This window comes from Phocoena phocoena, chromosome 2, assembly GCF_963924675.1.
Source record: "Phocoena phocoena chromosome 2, mPhoPho1.1, whole genome shotgun sequence".
Lineage (NCBI taxonomy): Eukaryota > Metazoa > Chordata > Mammalia > Artiodactyla > Phocoenidae > Phocoena > Phocoena phocoena.
The window spans coordinates 37,529,183-37,548,745 of NC_089220.1; the positions used below are offsets into that span (position 1 = coordinate 37,529,183).

The 19,563-nt window shown below is 38.8% G+C and overlaps 1 protein-coding gene across 2 annotated transcripts in view; it reads left to right on the top strand.

Annotated features, from left to right (window-relative positions):
* Positions 1-362: 362 nt before the first annotated feature.
* The window catches only part of PPP2R5E (protein phosphatase 2 regulatory subunit B'epsilon), a 149,045-nt gene continuing 129,844 nt past the window's right edge, over positions 363-19,563 (top strand). Inside the window, exons 1-2 of one of the 2 annotated variants that reach the window (XM_065871587.1) lie at positions 363-903; positions 3,325-3,488. In XM_065871587.1, coding sequence (XP_065727659.1) covers positions 3,332-3,488 — 157 coding nt within the window. In that variant the 5' untranslated portion in view covers positions 363-903; positions 3,325-3,331. Of the gene's footprint in view, positions 904-3,324; positions 3,489-19,563 lie in introns of those variants that run through there. The other variant, XM_065871588.1, reaches the window with a different exon arrangement.

The following is a 19,563-nucleotide window of genomic DNA, read 5'->3' on the forward strand; positions in this document are numbered from 1 at the left end:
CCTCCGGGTTTAAGGAGCTCCTCTCAGGCCTGGCGGCGGCGGCGGATCCCCGCTTCAGCCTACCCCACCGCCTGGCGGAAGCGGCGGCAGCGCGGCCGGAGATCTCGGTTGCATCCGGGTCCCTCTCGCCTCAGCCCAATCCTCAGCCTCCTCTCTTCCCACCCTCCTGTTTCTCCGCCCCCCCGCCGCCAATCCCAGATCGGGTCTCAGCCCAACTTGCTGACAAGGGAGTGAAGGCGGACGCCGGCCAATGAAGCCTCGCTTCCCGTTTGAAGCCTCCAGTGAGTGGGCGCTGGAGGCGGGCGCTGCTGGCCAGAAGGTTCGGTTGCGAGTGTGCCATGGACTCAGCTGCCCGGTGATATTGACAATAGGAGAGAGAAAGGGGCATTGACGGGGACTCACCGCGGGCACCGAACGGCGGCTCTGGCAGCGGCGGCTCCAGCCCCAGCGGCTCCTTCTTCTCCTTCCTTCTCTTCCTGCTGCCTCTGCGGATCTAGTCTTCCTCCCTCCCTTCCCCCCTCCCCTCGTCGTCGCTGCAGCCGCCGGGTCCGGGGCAACGAGCAGAGGCGCCGCCCGCCGGGAATGTGAGCGAGGAGCCACCGGCGGAGCCGCAGCGGGGTCGGTGCCGATTTGATGGGACGGGCCCGCGGGGGAGGATCGTGAGGCCGCCGCCGCCGCCGGAGCGCTGAGGTTCAGGTCCGGCCGTGAGGCCTAGAGGCGCCGCTGCCGCGGAACCGGAGGGACGCCGCGCCGGACAGCCGTCGCCCCGGGCTCCCTGCCGCTGACCGGACCTCCCCCCGCACGCCCCGGTCCCGCCACCCGCCCCCGCTGCGGCCCTCTCTCCCGTCTCCCGCCCCTCCGAAACCACAGATCATCTTCGGATTCTTCTCCAGAAGCTTCAAGGTAACTTCGTCCCTCCAGCACCGCGGCTCGTCTGCTTCCTTTCCTCCTTTCCTGCCTTCTACCCGACCTCCTGGGGAACCTGCGGGGCACCGGCCTGGGGAAGGCCTGGCCTGGGCCGGCGAGGGGTGCGATGGGGTGAGGTGAGGGAGAGGGAGCGCCGGTCCCACTTGTCTGATTTACCTGCAAATGCTTCTGATGATGCCTTTCATTCACTCTGCCTTCCACCCCCCTTTTTCTCCACCATCCGGCATTGGAGGCGTATTCTTGTCCCCCTTTATCCACTGACGGGGGCGGGGGGGAGGAAAGGGGGATTGGTGTAGTGAGAAGGATTCTGTAGCAGCTTATCTTCTCCAGGGCTTGGGGTGGCACGGGGTGGGGTGGGGTGGGTGGGAGCAAACGGAGTATGTGAGCATCCCTACACACCAACCTTTTCTCTGTCTTTCTCCTCCACCCCAGTACCCCCTTTGGGTTATCCTGTGCCTTGGAAATGCCCCGTGCCCAGTGCTTAGAGGATGATAAAGCTTCGGGCGTCCTAGCCTACGGCGAAACCTGTTTCCCCGGGCTTTGTACGGACCCGCTGCTATTGCACGTTCAATTCTGCAGCGCTTTAGGGTTGAGATCCTTGACGTTTATCCTGGGCCGCGGGCAAATGATTAAAACAAAATTTTTTTTTGCTACCAGTAAATCATCTTTAGAGATGGGAGATAAAGAATAAAGGAGAGACAAAAAGAGTGGAGGAGGAACAGGATTTATGGAAATCTTGTGTTGTGAGGGTTAAATGTAGTCTAAATAATTCACATACCAGATTGGAAAAGCAGCCCCTAAATTTACAACATACAAATGTGATGTGGAGCTTCTTGCAGATGCAGTTATTACGAATTTTTAAGTCATCTTACTTCTTCTATAATCATTCATGGTTTGCAATTCCTTTTTATCTATCACATTTCATTTAAGGCTAAATTAGATTGGTAAAAACTTTTTTAAAAAAGAGTACCAAACAGGACTTCAAAATTCCAAACCTCAACATCATATGGTTTTGTTTGTTTTTTGTTTATGTTTTTATTATTTTTACTTTGTCAGAATCCAGCTAATCCAGGTAACTTTTTATTCTCACACGTTCAGGAAAAAACTCCTTAACTCTTTTAGAGGTTACAAAACACTTATGTTATGTATTGGAATGACAGGTGAGTGATTGCATTTCAGCATTTCCCCCATGTGCGTTATTTCTATTCAAGTCTGCCATTAATCTTCCATGGAGCATGGAGCCTCAGTGCCATAGAAATGATGGCATCTGTTTAAATTGGTGAATGAAACTGAGCTTAATCCTTGTTACTTTTAGGATTTCTTTACTTTTAGCCTTCATTTTAATGATTTCAGAGTGTTAAAAAAAATCCCAAATAACTGTTCAGTTCCATTAGTTTGATAGAATGAAAATTAATATTTGATGATGAACTTCAAGGGAACTCAACTTGGTTGTCTAAGTAGGCTGTGAATTTGTTTTTATTTCAACTTTGGTGTACCATTTCATCATAGTTTTGTTTATTAAGCTTTAGTAACTTCAGATGGCTTCATTCAAAAAGAAGACTTCTTTGAAATGATTTTAATTATGCCTTTTATATGTTCTGTTTAAAGTAACCTAGCTTGTCCTCCTTTGTGGTGTGGTGTAGTTTATCATAGCTAACACAGCACATTGCATTAAAAGTCATGTCTTGGTAGTTGAGAAATTGTAAATTTCACCTGGCTGTGATACAGTGGTGTAGATTCTTGAAGTACCATAAGAGTTTCAACTTTAGAGCCCATTCATAATATTAACTATCTTGGGAAAATGTTTGGATGGAAATTTTGTAGCTGCAGAATAGTTGCTCAATTACTTCTGGATCTCAAGATGAGAAGAGCTGTGCAGTTAGAAAATGAGTACATGTTCAAGTATAAATGAACATCTTTTTGTTTGTTTGTTTGTTTTGCGGTACGCGGGCCTCTCACTGTTGTGGCCTCTCCCGTTGTGGAGCACAGGCTCCAGACGTGCAGGCTCAGCGGCCATGGCTCACGGGCCCAGCCGCTTCACGGCATGTGGGATCTTCCCAGACCGGGGCACGAACCTGTGTCCCCTGCATCGGCAAGTGGACTCTCAACCACTGCGCCACCAGGGAAGCCCTAAATGAACATCTTTAATGCATATCGTAGTGGGAGTAGCACAATGCATTAGCATTACAGTATTGCTTATATAGTACTTATATTCTATTTTCCACCAAGTTTTTCTGTTTTCCCATTGAACATGTGACTGCTCTTAATTGATTTTATTTGCTTTCTTTTAAACATATTCCCATTCTCAAAAATAGTGTATGGGAATTTTAGAATTTGAGTAACTCACTTGTATGCTTCTACCTCGGGAATGTGTTGATGATACTTCTTTCTTTTCAGTAGGGATATGTCCTCAGCACCAACTACTCCTCCATCAGTGGATAAAGTAGACGGATTTTCTCGGAAGTCCGTCAGAAAAGCCAGACAGAAGAGGTCGCAAAGTTCCTCACAGTTTAGGTCTCAAGGCAAGCCTATTGAGTTAACACCTCTGCCGCTGCTAAAAGGTAAGGCTCATGACCAGGTGATGGATTCCTTTTCAATTGATCTTTTTGTATCTGTATATAATTTTCTTTTTTGTAGAGTTCCATATTTGTTAAAATTCCATGTTGCAAATTGAAGAGATGGGAGGTTTCCGACATGTTGAAGTTATTGGTGTGTGATACACCCCTCCCCCTTTTAAAGGGTTCAATTTAATATAAATAGCCATGGACAAATGAAAATAAACTTATTATCAGAGAATCTCTCACATTGATAAGTAGAAAAACTGAATGCCACAGAAACTTTATGAGGTCTGGGTCTGTGTTTTTTTTATTGTCTTCTGTTGACATTTAGATGTATACATCGTATGCAGTGACAACTACAAATTGTACAGATTTAATCACAGGAGGTAGACCTAGTAGAGGAGATGGTGCCATTAACTTACATATAGAAAATAATGTTTGAAATAATTCATATTTTAAAATTGAGAAAAAATGGTCAGTAATTGATTACACGCATTTTTGTTTTCAGATAGTACAAATAGAAAAAGTATTTGATGATCATATTGTTTAGGGAATTAATATGAGAACTTTTTTTTCTAAATTAAACCTTTTACCTTTTGTTTGAGTATGTGGGTACTTTTTGTTCCTTTTAATTTTTATCTATTTGCTTTATGTTTATGAACAAGCATTGTTTGAAATGTATCCGAACATAGCATTTATAGCATGGAGCTATTAGAATCTACCGTTGAAGGTAGATTTTTGTCTGCTGAACACTTAAGAGTGAGGAGAAAGGGGACGTGAACAATACAATACACTTTACTGGCTCAGAGGAAATCAAAAAACTTGGTTGCTAGTTAGTTAGTGAACATTTATGTCTGTAACAATTTGTGAAATCAGAAGGTATTAAAAGAAAAACTGGAGTGTGACTAGAAAAGATCCTCAAAATGTAGCCTAGGATATTTCAAACTTCTGTTTTTCCCGTATGAACATTTTTTTTTAAGGGAGGAAGATTCATAAATGAGATTTCCATGTTTATACTTGAAATTGGTAAACATGAAATGAATACTATTACTGTAAAGATGATATATCTACAGTTAATGAAGATGAGCTCTTATGAGTTTGGGGGGAGAAAATTTTGACTAAAGTTTTTGCTGGTAAAAATGAAAATAGTCTTTATGAGGCTTTGGAAGAAAAATGAAGGAAAAACTCGCTAGGGATAAAAGTAACTGTAATTGAAATACAAAGTTGGGAGGTATATTGGATTCTTTAGTAGTTTATTTAATCGGAAATAAACATGTAATAGCTAGTAGCATCTATATCTGGCAACGGACTTTATTCTGAGGAAGCAGTTTAAACTTTCTTAGGGTTAGAACAAATTTAAACTTTGTTATATTAATTTCTTGGGGCCCATGGTAAACATTTAAATTAGAACTTAACTGACCACTCAGAGCCATGGTGTTGGTTTTGTGGGTAGTGAAAGAAGCATGCGTGAGAAGAATTTGGCACATGTTTTAATATTTTGTTGTTTCTTATCTCATTTTAAAAAATTGTAATATATCTATAACATAAAATTGACCATTTTACCTATTTTTAAGTGTGCATTAAGCATGGCATTAGGTACATTCACATTGTTGTATGTCCATCACCACCACTCATCTCCAAGACTTTTCATCTTTCCCAGCTGAAACTCTGTATCCATTAAACACTAACTCCCCATTACCCCTCCCCCTAACCTCTTTGCAACCACTACTGTCTCTGTGAATTTGACTACTCTAGGTATCTCCTATAGGGGGAATCCTACAATGTTTGTCTCTTTTGTGGTTGGCTTATTTCACTTAGCATAATGTCCTCAAGATTCATCCATGTTGTAGCATGTGTCAGAATTTCTTTCCTTTTTAAGGCTGAATAATATTCCATTGTGTGTGTGTGTGTGTGTGTGTGTGTGTGTGTGTGTGTGTGTATGTATATATATGCCATGTATTGTTTATCCATCTGTCAATGGATACATGAGTTCCTTCCACCTTTCAGTGATTGTGAATAACGCTGCTATGAGAACATGGGTGTACAAATATCGTTTTGAGTCCCTGCTTTCACTTGGGTATATACCCAGAAGAATTGCTGGAGCATATGTTTAATTTTTTGAGGAATTGCCATACTGTTTTCCACAGCAGCTGTACCATTTTACATCCCTACCAGCAGTGCCCAAGGCTTCTTCCAATTTCTCCACATTCTCACAGACACTTGTTATTTTCTTTTCGATAATAGCCATCATAATGTGTATGAAGTAGTATTTCATTGTGATTTTTATTTTCATTTCCCTAGCGATTAGTGACATTGAGTATCTTTTCATGTGCTTTTTGGCCATTTGTATATCCTTTTCTCATATTTTAAGTGGAGTCTGATAGTATTGTAAAATTTCCAAGAATTCTGCTCTCCAAGAATATGATTTTTGTGAACTTGTATGTTTTGCCAGCATAGGAGCATTGGAGAGCAACAAGATCATATAATACTAGATACATCCACAAGCTTAAATTCCAGACAGACTAAAAGTGATTCTTGTGTAATAAGCACGTTCTGGGAAGATATTCCGGGAAGCATTCCATAAATTAGATTTCCATATCTGTAGAATAACAAAGAAGTACAATCATGTATAGACTTTAGAAATGTGTATTTGTTCTTGATTATTATAGTGAATGTAAAGAGTTTGTTGAATAACATTTGTTTTCCTTACAATGGATTGACTTTTATTTGTGTGCCTTCTCACAACTTTAGGAGGTGGTTTATGAAATATAAGGAAAACATAAAAGGAATTTTTTTTTTTACCATTTCCTTAGGAAAAACCAGTGTAAATTATATATGCATGCCAAAGGGTAGTTATTGATTTAATATTCTATAGAATTGTTTTGACTGAATTGGAAGGTTTAAGATAATTTTATTTGGGGGTGCAATATAAACTGTAGTTGAATTTTGGGGGTTGCTTTAAAGAGTAAAGAAAAAACATGTCCTTAAGGTCTTTAATTTTAGGGGAGTTTGAAAACGGAAATTGTGTAAACATAGTAATTATGTAGCTCACCTTTTTAATATGTAATTTTTGAAAGCTCAAAAATTAGGTATTCATTAATCACTTGTTTTGTGTGTTTGCCTTATAAGAATGCTTATTATATGCATGGTAATACTTGACTGACTTATAAGTAACACTGCCATTATTTCTTAGCATTTTAAAAGTCTCTTCACTTGCAGCCCTGTAACAAAGTGAAAGGAAAGTTTCATCTCCTTTGCTCTTTTCCTAATAGGTGGGTTTTTGAAATTTGTATCAGTGATGTTATTTTTCTATAGACAGCAACACCAGCATGTAGTTTTGTGTAAATATATCAGAGTGACCTGGCTTTTCCTGCAATTGTGAAATTGCAGGATAGACCTTGACATGTAGACATTTGAGTTTTCTCCATAAAGTACTTCTGAAAATATTTTCAGAAGGTCCTAAAGTTTTTGAGCTTGAAGGACTTTTACTCATTTTCCTGATAAGGGGAATTCAGTAGAGGTTGAGTGCCTTATGTGCTTGATAAGAAAGTAAAGACTTGGATGCTTTCTGGGTGCCTGCACAGCAGGACATAAAGCAAGCTTGGACAGTTACCTAGGTAAGTCGCTGAATAAGGACAAAATAAACACTTAGGCAAATAGACACACACACATTAGTAACAATAGCAATAATAATAATAACTACTAGGGGTAGTCGTATCTGGTTAGGTGGTTTATGTTTTCTACCCACGCCGTATTTCCTTGTCGTTTTAACTTTAAACGATTATATAAGTTTAGATTTGAGTGAGATGTTTTTGAAAGCTACCACCTCTTTGAAAATGGGATTATAATGAAAGTGGCATCATTGTTGCTAGCCTCACAATTCATCATATGTTTCTAAAGCATTTTGCTCATAGTTTGGACAGTCAGTATCAAACATTCCAAAAACTTTGATGGCTGGAGGTGCTGTTCAGCAGAAACTCTTTGCCCCTTGGTGTTGAAACCTTTAGATTGGTAACGTATTTCTGTAACACTAATTCTCTGATGTTTTTTTAACTCTACACTTACGATTCAGCTTACATTTTAATTTTATAGGGTGACAGTTTGTAAGGACTTGAAAAATTCCAAGTTAAAACTAGTTTGTGTGCTTTAAAAATTATTGGATGGGATAATTCGTCTCTTTCATGTTTATCTGCTTTGTGTAGTGTAAAGGAGCATACAGATAGAATTCCCAGTTTTATAATGGACTAGTGCTCTAAACTGTATTTATAATGCGAATGATCTCCTAAGAAATAATGTCCTCGATTTTGGTGTTCACTGTCTTCCTTATAGGTTATGCCGCGGTGTCGCATGGGAGGAAGTACACGGGCTTTGTTGCCTGCAAGAGTCCTGGCTAGCTCACTAGCTGTGTTGCCTGGGGCAAGCGAGTTAGCTTTGGAAGGCTTGGTTTTCTTGTCTGTCAAATGGGGATGATAATAAAAATCAAGAGACGCGGCAGTACCACATTCAATATATTACTAACTGTTGTCATTTAACTGGGATTTCAGAAGTTACAATATGAATAATGTGAAATTATTATTTGACTTTTTGTATTTTCCTAGCAAAAAAGTTGAAACTGGAGATTTCTCTGAAAATTATGAAACAAGAGCATAGTTTTGAGGTCATGAACCTTTTTCAGCCCCCAAATACGAAGAAACAGTGTGCAAATGTGTTGAATTTAGTAGACTCGTTATTTTAAGCATCTTTACATGGCGGTTTTTCACTTTCTGCATTGGTATCCTGCCACATTTTTTAGTCTAGTGCTTTTTGACTTATTCGTTTTTTGAATAGATAATACAGTTATATGGTTCAAATTCCGAAAGATACAAAAGGATGTATAATGAAAAATCTTCCTCCCAAGTCGGTTTTCCTAATTAGCTCCCCTTCCCAGAAACAGCCAGTCATAATATACTTGTATTGTAGGTATAGGCATTCTTAAACCCTTGAATGAATTTGAAATGCATTGAGCAGGCTGAAATTTTATATGAATTTGTCCATTTTTTAAGTGGGATAATTCCATAGCATTTTTCAAATTCTCAAAGGGGTGTCTGAATCAAAAAAGTTAAGAACGATTGATCTAGTTTGTACCTTAGATTAACGATGTATGTTCTTTTTTTTTCTTTCCCATTATAGTTTATTACAAGATATTGAATATAATTCTTTGTAGGACCTTGTTGTCTTTTATCTATTTTATATATAGTAGTTTGCGTCTGCTAATCCCCAACTCCTGCTTTATCCCCTCTCCCCCCACCCGTCTTCCTCTATGGTAACCATAAGTTTGCCTTTTATGTCTGTGAGTCTGTCTCTGTTCTGTAAATAAGTTCATTTGTAATTGATGTATATTCCTTAGGCAACTAAATTGTAGTGTGAGTGTGTGCGTATGTGTGAATGGTTTTAAAAAAATAATCGTAAGCTTTGCTTTTGAACCAGAAGAACATCTGTAAGTTAATAGGTGTTAACATACAGCTTTGCAGCCTTTGAAGCAATGTGGTAATATATTTCTTTGGGGGAAGAAATTATAAGATCTTGCGCAAAACCAGTATCAAATGACACTGTTATCATGTGCGAAAGATTATACTAGTTGTAGTGAAGAGGCATTTCATTCACTTTTAGGTGAGAATTTTATATGTCTATATCTATATAGCCTAATAGTTTGTTTCTGTAGCATAGAGAAAATTCCCATACAAAGTCTCATGTGGGCCAAAATAAATTGAGAGTAAGCGTTCCTGATTCGTGAATCATTTAAAAGTAGGGTAAGCAGCTTGCATTCATATCCGTCCCATCTGAGTGTGATAATTACTGCTTAGTTCTTAACTTAGGGTTCATGGATTTCTCGTTGGGGATAGGGTGTGTGCATCGTGGGTGGGCTTCAAGTTTCTAAGAACCTCCAAAAATTATATGTAAAGTTTCTGTGTAGGTGCATTTGGTTTTTTTTTTTTGGAGGAGAGAGTTCATTGCTTTCATCAACTTCTCAAAGATTTAGCTCTACCGTTCCTGCTCTTTCCCCAGAGTTAAGAGCTTTTGGCTTAGACCAAAAGATTGGGAATTATTATTATTATTGTTTTTCCTGAGTATCATGTTAGCTTTATGTGTGTGCAGATGCATTGGATACTTACCAATAAATATTGTAAGCTTTAAACAGAATTCATCATAAAATGTCTCCAGGATATAACCCATCCAGGGCATAAAAATGTTAAGGTGCCAAATGAAACCTCTCCTAAGGTGAGGTGGTCCTTTTCTACTTAGAACTTTCCTCTCTTGACTTTGTATCATTCTTCAAGTTTCAGCACAAATGGGACCTTCTTAGGGACCATCCTTCATCACTTTTAAAAATAGTCTCCTTTGACGTTTCTGTCACTCTGTTGTTTTTTGCATCATATTTATAATCTGAAATTATTTTATCTTTGTTCACTTGTATGTTATCTGTTTTTCCTCCCCCATGAGAATACAATCTTTGGTGTAGAAACCTTGTTTCTCTTATCTCTAGGGGCTAGATCAGTGCCTCATACATAGTTGGTTTTCAATAAGTATTTGTTAGTAAATGAATGAACATTGTTAGTTGAAAGCATCGAGGTTATTAGTAATGGCACTATAGACATTTATTTTTCCTTTCTAAATATTAAATTTTGCCCCCCAAACCCAGGCCATGCAGATTTTATTTTAACTAGTAATTTACACAAATTTTTTTTTTTTTTGCGGTACGGGGGCCTCTCACTGTTGTGGCCTCTCCTGTTGTGGAGCACAGGCTCCAGACGCGCAGGCTCAGCAGCCATGGCTCACGGGCCTAGCCACTCTGCGGCATGTGGGATCTTCCCGGACCGGGGCACGAACCCGTGTCCCCTGCATCGGCAGGCAGACTCTCAACCACTGCGCCACCAGGGAAGCCCTACACAAAATTATAAACTTGTTTAATGAAGACTTTTTATTTTTAAAGGATCAAATTGCTGAGTGTTCACTTAAAAAGCTGAGAGTGGTTTTCTTCTCTGGTAATTCTGCATGTTTCAGGTTAAAAACAGAAGTGACATCTTGTGGAGAGAGGATGGAGTGGATTTTATGTGTGACAGACATTCCTTTTACTTAGGAGATTCATCACTTTCATTTTGTAGAAGTTAAGATATTAAGTATAGTGAAATTTCTTTTTTCTGCTGGTGTTTGGGGACTGAATTACAGGCTGATCAGATCACCAGGCTTTCTTTCTTTATATAGTTTAAGAGAGAATAGCATATCTGATATTATAATGGACTTTCAGAGCAGTGTTTTATGGTCAAATTTTCTCTTGTCTTTAAAACTTTTATAATAATGTAAGCTCTTAATATTAACTAGATTTTGCAGTGCTTGAAAAAAACAGTAAAGTTTCTAGATATTACAAAACAGCTAACTAAAGTAGTTCTTTGGTTTGTTTGCCAGTAATGACATTCTCTTTTACCACTTAAAAATATTTTTCTACCTTTTGTATTGTAAGATTTCATAAACACAAAACAGGGATCTTATTTTTATATTATAGTAGAATTATGCATAAAGGAACTTATTAATTAAACAGTATAATATTATTATATTATTACCTAATATGTAACAGTATATACCTAATATATGTAACATATTACCTGAGGAAGGCAGGTGGCCTCTCTGAGGTAAGAATGGAGGCTCTGGGGTAACACACACGTAGGTTCGAATTCTAGGTCCACTCACAGCCATGTGACTTCCAAGCATTGGTTTTTTTATCTCCAAAATTGGGAGAGGAGCCCACTTCGTAAGGTCAGATTAAGTGCCATCAAGCAGGTAAAACATTTAGCTCAGTGCTGACGATGTTGTAGGAGTTGAAGAATATTAACTATTATAATTATAGGAAGAACTGTGTAGTGTAAAATGTATACCAGTGTTTTTCAGTTGATTATTTCTTTAATACATTACATGAATTATTTACACTTAAGGAAGAAAAATATGGAGTATGTGGAGCTGTGAGAATTAGACTTTTAAAGCAAAAAGGAGAACTGGTTCTTGTGGAACAATCTCAGCATTATTGTTTAGTCAACATTAGTTTGAAACTGACTTCTCATTTCAGGAATAAGAACTTAAGGTGGCTAATGTGATTATTTTCAAGGGAAATTCCATTTGTGGAGAGTTAACCAGGAGAAATTATTGTTAGGTAAACTCATTTTGAAAGTTGTCTAGTAGGACAGGATCTGCAAACTTGTTGTGATTGCTTACTCTTATCAGTAAAAATAATGTATATTTCTGTTTATATGTTGTACACATGTGCTATTATACGGATATATAATGCATGTTAAGAATATACACAGACATAGAAAGTTAAAAAGGATGATACTGGAAAATAAAATGCGTAGATGTTCTTAATACTTAATTTTTTTACCTCCTTTTCCCTTGTCCACCCTCCCAGCACATTCACTAACCCTAACACATCTTTGTTTTGATATTTTGCTTCATAGAGAGAACCTTCTCTTCAGGTTTTGAGCCTCGTTAATTTTGTAGCATTCTGTTTTGAGCCAGAAAGAGTTGACATTGGAGCCAGATGTGGAGAGTGGATGAGAAAACTTTCTTTATCTTATTGAGGTTTTTGTCCAGGCTTTTGAATTTATTGCACCTTAAAGAAACAAAATCTGAATTGAGGATTTTGCCAGTTTAAGGAGTATCATAGAAGGTTCTTTGTCGAGGGCTCTTATTTTGCTGTTGATGGGTGGGTTTCAGAGTGTCCTTAACCCTCTTGAAATTCCAGGCAGTTTTTGTGTCTCTGTGCAGATTGACATTTTTTTTGGGCAGAGGGTTTAGAGCTTTCATCAGATTCTCAAAGGAGTTTCCCTAAAGGCTAGCAACCATTGCCTTGGGTGGTAGGTGTCAGTTTCCTCACTCAGAGCAGAGAGAGAGAATTTGTCATATAATTCCTTTCTGTAGAAGGGAGATCTCATGTCAAGAGGTTTCTCCTGCATGTGTTTTCTGATTTTTAATTCTTTTTTTTTGAATTTTAATTCTTTTTGATACCAAACAGAACTTTAAAAGGTATTTGAGGGTAGAAGTTACTACATGACCCCAGTGTGGTTGTTTGGAAATTTTTGATCAGTGTCATTTGAAAAATTAAGCTGCTTGAATAGAACTACCACTGGTAAAATTGAGAGTGCCTGTAAAATAGCGTTTTCTCTGGAACAGCTGTGGACCTGGAAGAAGTCGGGAGGAGAAACTCAGGTTCTCTTTGCTGGTGAAGAAATAAGTTACTAACCAGTGAAGGAGAAGAGAAGCAGTATCTCTTGGTCCTGCTATGTGCCAGGTGAGGTACCACATGGTGTCACATTGAAGCTTCCCAACAACACCAAGAACAAGGGATGTTTGCTGTTGACTGCGGGTGGAGAGAGCCTGAGTTGGGACCCCAGTTCCATCTGGTTCCAAAGCCAGGGCCTTTTCCATTATGTGCATTAGTGGTGGATGAACACAGGTGAGCACTGGAGCTAACAGCCTTCTTGTTCATGCTGTGCGGGGATGATTTATTACGTGAATCATCTTACTACCTCTTGTAAGAACTCTGAAAATTGTGAGGAGACTGAGGTGATGAGAAAGAGAAGTGGAGAATAGAAGCGGGGGGAGCAGCCAGGCTGGCAGTGGCACTGTGGGTGGTGGATGGTGACAGGGAAGAGTTGAGGAAGAGCAGCAGGCCTCACAGACTCATCTCCTTGGAAAGGCCAAGGCAGTGCCACCAAGAGGCAGACAGGAAGGATAGCCAGCACCTCACGTTGGCAGGGAGGGGGAGATGCCTCTCTGGACCCCTGTGGGACACAAATGCTGTCACCATAAAGGCGGGAGAGTTAGAGTTTGGTAAACAGGTAGCATTCTGGCAGTGGTATTTTTTACCATCATCTTCCCATCTTTGGGAACTAGCATATTGTAGGAAAGGATATGGGTTCAAACCTGGGTGATAATTCTACGTCTGTGATTTGAGAACAGGTATTTAACCTCTTTGGAGCTTCAGTTTCCACTTTTGCAAAATGGGACTCATATATCCCAAGGTGGTTGTGAGGAATGAGATAATGTGGGTAAACTGCTAATGTGTGGTCGGTGGCCTAATAAATATTCCTTCCCTTGTCTGTCTGTTTGCCATTGATCTTTCTTTGAGTCACTCCTGTGGGCCTGCATCGTGTTTCAGAATACACAGTGTTGTGAGGGAAGGGGTCTGGCAAAAGTTCCTCCATTTATGTAGGCACCATGAAGGACTTTCATCTTAAGGTGAGGTTACATTTTATGTAATTAACCTGCCGTTGCTAGTGCCTGGAACACTGTTCAAAGTCAAACGTTAAAACATTAAAAAGAACGTGGAGAAAATTGGGACTTGCCACCATTTCAGGAAAAGTACTGTCTTCTAACAAGGAAGATGAAGGCTTTGGAATTAGCCTTTCACCAAAGCAAGCCCAGAAGACAATATCTGGGAATGGAGGGGTTGTGCCTTTGCCATACCTAATAAGGATATACAGTGAGAGTTCAGAGCGGTTTCAGGCTCCAGAGGACCTCTCATACATTCTTACATTAGCAGTTTGGAAATCACAGCTACATTGTACCTTCCACATTATAGGCATGTACCACTTTTCTTTTTGAATGAGTATTTTGAATTCAAGGACATTTGTAGCAAAAATGAAGCTTCTTTTGCGGGTCAGAAGGCTATTTCAACCTTTGACTCATCAAGTTAATTTTTCAGAAGGATATAGTGATGAATCAGAAGAATTGGTGTTTTTTCCTAATTTGTGAGCAAAAGTCAAAATGACTTGAAAGCAGTTTGATACAAGGGACTTTCTAAAAAGTAAAAGGATGTTTCAGTACTCTGTTCTGCCTTGTCTTCCATGCATTCATCTGTGTTTGCCTCTTCAACTACATCTACAAGTGGTATAACTAACTGGTGTTTTTAACGATACCTAATCATTTAGAAATAAAGTTCATTTCATTTTAAGAAAGCTTAAAGATATTTTAATCAATAACAGTTAAGATGAAGTTCTAAAACTTAGTTCCTTCAACTTGGGATGTGGCTGGTTCTTGGAGGCTTATAAGTTTTTAGCTATGAGGAACCTTGATGTAACCTTTGGCTGCTGAGAAAACCTTGTGCTTTACTATCTAGAGTTAGTTATTTCCTAAAGATTTTGGATAGAGCTATATTTTATTGTGTTTAGGTTTACATTTTGACATTGTAAAAGACATTTCAACTAATGGAGTTTGTTTAGGCATTTCTGGTTTAGTGGTATGTTCTAGAAATGGTATATACTTTAAAATACCCTTGGGCTTAGGAGTGGTAGACCCTATACTCCTACTCTTGAATTATGGTGAGACTCGAATGAAATAAATGGTGTGCAAGTATTTTTCAAAGTATATATGAAGCAAATAGCTATGAAAGGAGTCTGCATGTGACCTGGCTAAATCAGTCACATCCAAAGGCCTTAAATTCTCATTTTTGAAATTTTTCTGTGGGCTCTGTAATTCAGTTCATTCATTCATTCATCAGATTTCTACTGTGTGGTGTGATGTACGAGGCACTGTCCTGGGAACACAGTGATGAGCAAAACAAGAAGATTGATGAGGTACTTCTTCTGAAAAGGCCATTGTAGCTGGAGGTCAGAGACTGATGGAGCTATTTAGGTCATTGGGCCAAATCATCCAGGCTGGGTTAAAGTTTGTCCTTGACCCTGAGGGCATTTGTACATGGCCGTAAATATACAACGACAGAGTAATTAAATCACCCACAAACCTCCTACCTAGTCATGAGTATTTTTCCCTCATGTTTATATATTCTTGTGTTATGCTTTAAAAAAATTTTGTTATGTGTAATGATTAATACCATTTTAATTACTTTGCGATAGTCTTATTATTGGAGTTGGAATTTTAAAAAGTTCTTTTTTCTTGTTGTGGTAGCATCATGCTTGTCATCTTATGATACTGGGGTTTCTTTGAAAACAAATTGCTTAATCATTGCTTGCTTTTTGAAAATTATTACCAATGTACTTTCACACTATAAACATGAAATGTACAAACTAAAAAAAAGATATCAAGTCCTTTAAAAACTAAATAAAATCCATCTGTAGGTCCAGCTACATACTCTGTAGATGGCACTGTGTTATTAAAGTGCATGATCTTAAGTTTTCATGTGTTTTAATTCACTGTTTTATGAACTGCTGCTTGGAATAGTAGGGAACATAATAGATTAGATTTAATTCATTAACAGAAGAAAGGTTTAGAAAGATCAGAGCTAGCATTATTGTCAGCACCACTTAAAGTTCATTAAATGAGAATGCAGGCAACAGTAAGACCAGTTAGGCAAAGCAATTAACATTAGTAAGTGTTATGGTTACTGCAAAGATTGAGAAAAATAAATAATTGAAAGTATTTTAAATTTGACAAATTGAATGAAGTTAAAAATCGAATCCACCTACTTGTCATTTGCTAATTTAAAATTTTCCTGAGCTATTATGATTTAAATTATTGAGTGTTATCTGTGCTGCATTCTGTAGGTGGTGAAAATTGAGCGGAGTGAGTGCTTTTCAGTACCAGTGCTTGAAGCAGAACTGAATTTGTGATGGTTTACATAAGGAAAAAGCATCATCTGTGATTATCTCAGACTGTGACTTGTGGGGAAATCCAGCAAAATAAGTAAAAGAGCTGTAGAGTCTGGAGTTTTTGACAGTCAGGGCTTAAAGAACCACTCTTGTACCTTAGTGGTTAATGAATTTCAAAATGATTTTAGAATCAATGTACACACCTCTAAGTGCAAATCTATATTTAATATTAATATACTCTTGGTAAAATTATATTTTTTTACAGTTTTACTTAATGGAATATTTTATTTTCTGTGTTGAAGTAAGTAGGACACTATACCCACATACATTTCCTGGCTAGAAAGATATCCTTTTTTTATTTTGTACTGTCTTTTAAGAGAATAATTTTACATCATAGCATCATAGTTAATGATTTATACTCATTTCTCCATAAATGCAAGGATAATTAAGTAGTTATTTGCCTCTTTCTTGGTGAGAAAGTTGTGATGTTTTGCTTGACTCATTTGGAAATGATGAGAGATCAAGAACTTCTCCACAGGGTGGTTTTGAGGATTGAATGAGTTAATATCGCTAATGCTCAGAGCAGGGCCCAGATCATGGCAAGTATTATATAAATGTTAGCTATCTTTGTCATTGTTGTTACTGTTATTATCATTTATTTATAAATACTACTTAATTGTTTGTATCTTAAGGCTTGGGTTTCAAGTGGATCTTGTAAAGATGATCTATTTTTGTATACTATGTTTGGGAAGTGGGTGTTTTGTTTTTTAAAATCTATTTAGTCTACACATAGACAAAATTGTTTAAGTAAAACAGTATAGCACTATGTATTACATTTGCTAATGGACTTGAGAGAATTTAAAATGAATTTTTGAGTGAAGTAACATTTGGAAGCTGTCAAAAAAAAAATTACTGAACCCAAGGGCTAGTCTAGCCGAGAGTGAGCTGCATTGTGTTATGTTCGCCTAGAGCATTGTGTTCACCTGTCTTCCCCAGCTGGTGCTTTGCGGGGAGAGTGGGTTGGGGAGTTGCATGTGTGTGATGACACTGAATGAACATTGTCACTGTGAAACATTAGGAGGGACCGTAGGTGGTTGCTAAATGGAGTTAAGATGTTGTTGGATGCTACCTGGACAGATAGGAAATAGCTATCAACCTAACATCTTTCATTTAGTGGGAACGCTGAAAAATTGTAAAACAAAACAAAACACCAATCCCCCCCCCCCCCCTCCACCGTCCATCCCAATCTAAAGAGTTTGCTAGGAGTTTTGCAAAAGTATCTTTGGAACAAGTGGCTTAGAATACGAGTTTCGTGTGTATTAGAAGCTTTTCTTCACCTGTGAGTTTTTACCTAAAGCTATTTTTATGAACTGAGATTATGGATTTGTTGTGCATGTGTAATTTTGATTAGCAGTGAAACCTATATTTAGTCTTTATTCAGGCCTAGACCTAGAAAGTTTTCTTTTTCCCCCATGGGAAGTTGAGGTTATTACAATGTCCAAAGCACTCTTTTCTCAAACTTAACTCAAGATAATGAGTATTCTCATTGATATGTCTTCAGTTTCTGTTGAGAAACAATGAATTCAAATAAAATAAGTGACCGTGAATTGAAAATATTCATAAAAGCAGAGTGTACATACATTTGAAGTAGGTATATAATGAGGGAAACCAAGGCTCCAAGAAATCACGGGCAGTTCAAAGTTGAATTGGAATGTTAGTCAGAAAAGAACTCTCTCTTCCAAGTTACCTATCTCCTTGAGCTGGTAGATGCTGCTGTTTCTGTTCTACTTTGAATTTTTACTTTTTATCTTAAAGATTTAAAATAAAGACTCAAAGACTGAAGAAAAGAAAGCTTCAGTCAAGGCAAGGCAAGGCACCTTATGTGTGTCCCATACTCTGCTGGGCTTCAGCTTTATTGAAGCCTGAGACATTTCCCAGACTTTTTTTCCCCATCTGTTTAGAAAATTTTTTAAAGCAAAATTTCAACATTTGTTTTTTGTTCTCTGTTTCTCTTGCTTAGTTTTTTTCTTCAGGTGGGTTTACTTCAGGCCATATTGAGCTATGACCAGGTCAGAAGTACAGAGGTAGCGTGGGAAGCTAGGGAGACTGATGATTAAGACACAAAGATGTTGCATGTCTAGCAAGGTAGAGTTAATGGAAAGAGGATAGATTTGTGAGCCGCAGCCAAAAGTCTTGGAATTCCAGTCAGTTTTCTTTGCAAACTGGGTGACTTTGGACAGATGACCTTCTCAGAGCCTCAGTCTACTCATCTGTAAAGTGATACTATCTGCCTTGCGGGATTAGTTTGAGAGGCCATGTCTGTGATATGTCTAGACCAGTACCTCATACATGGTAGACACTTGGTAATTGACACTCGTCATGATATTTCCATCCTTGGGGTCAGGGCCCATGTCCATTTATGACTGTATTCCCATTGTCTAGGATAGTGCCCCCCCCCACATCTTCCCTGCTCATTGAGTACCTGTTGAGTGAAGCCATCCTTCAGGTAGGAAAGGAATTCTTTATGTATGTAAAGCAGTGCTGACTCATTCCTTTTTGTTTTCTGATTCGTATCTTAAATATTCTTTTAACAAATGTATATATCACTATGTATTTTAATGTGTAATGTAGTTGTCTAATAAACTAAGCATAGCTTTAAAGACAAATGTTTATGTAAGTTAACCTTAAAAATGCATTCCAGTATACATTAGGTGCAAACAAATCCTGTTTGATTCCACTTATACAAGGTACCTAGAAAAGTCAAATTCACAGAGTCAGAAAGTACATTGGTAGATGCCAGAGGCAGGGGTGGGGGTGAGGGGGTAGGGAGAGGGAATGGGGAGTTAGTGTTTAGTGGGGACAGAGTTTCAGTTTAGGAAGGTAGAAAATGCGGGAGATGGATGATGGTGAGAGCTGCACAACAATGTGAATGTACTTAGTGCCACTGAAGTGTACAGTTAAATAGGGTTTAAAATCGTATGTTTTATATTATGTGACTTTTACCACAATAAAAAAAACAAACAAAAAAGACAAATGTTTATGATTATGGCCCACTCTGGTTAGCTGAAAAGGTGCTGCTTTGGACAGAGCACAGTCTCTGAAAGGATTATCAAAAGTTGCTAAGTGCTGGACTTCCCTGGTGGCGCAGTGGTTAAGAATCCACCTGCCAATGCAGGGGACACAGGTTCGAGCCCTGGTCCGGGAAGATACCACATGCCGCGGAGCAACTAAGCCCGTGCGCCACAACTACTGAGCCTGCGCTCTGGAGCCCGTGTGCCACAGCTACTGAAGCTCGCGTGCCTAGAGCCCGTGCTCCGCAACAGGAGAAGCCACCGCAATGAGAAGCCCGCGCACCACAACGAAGAGTAGCCCCTTCTCGCCGCAACTAGAGAAAGCCCACTCGCAGCAATGAAGACCCAACACAGCCGTAAATAAATAAATAAATTTATATTAAAAAAAAATGTTGCCAAGTGCTTTGAAAGGCTTCCTCTTCTGGTTTTATC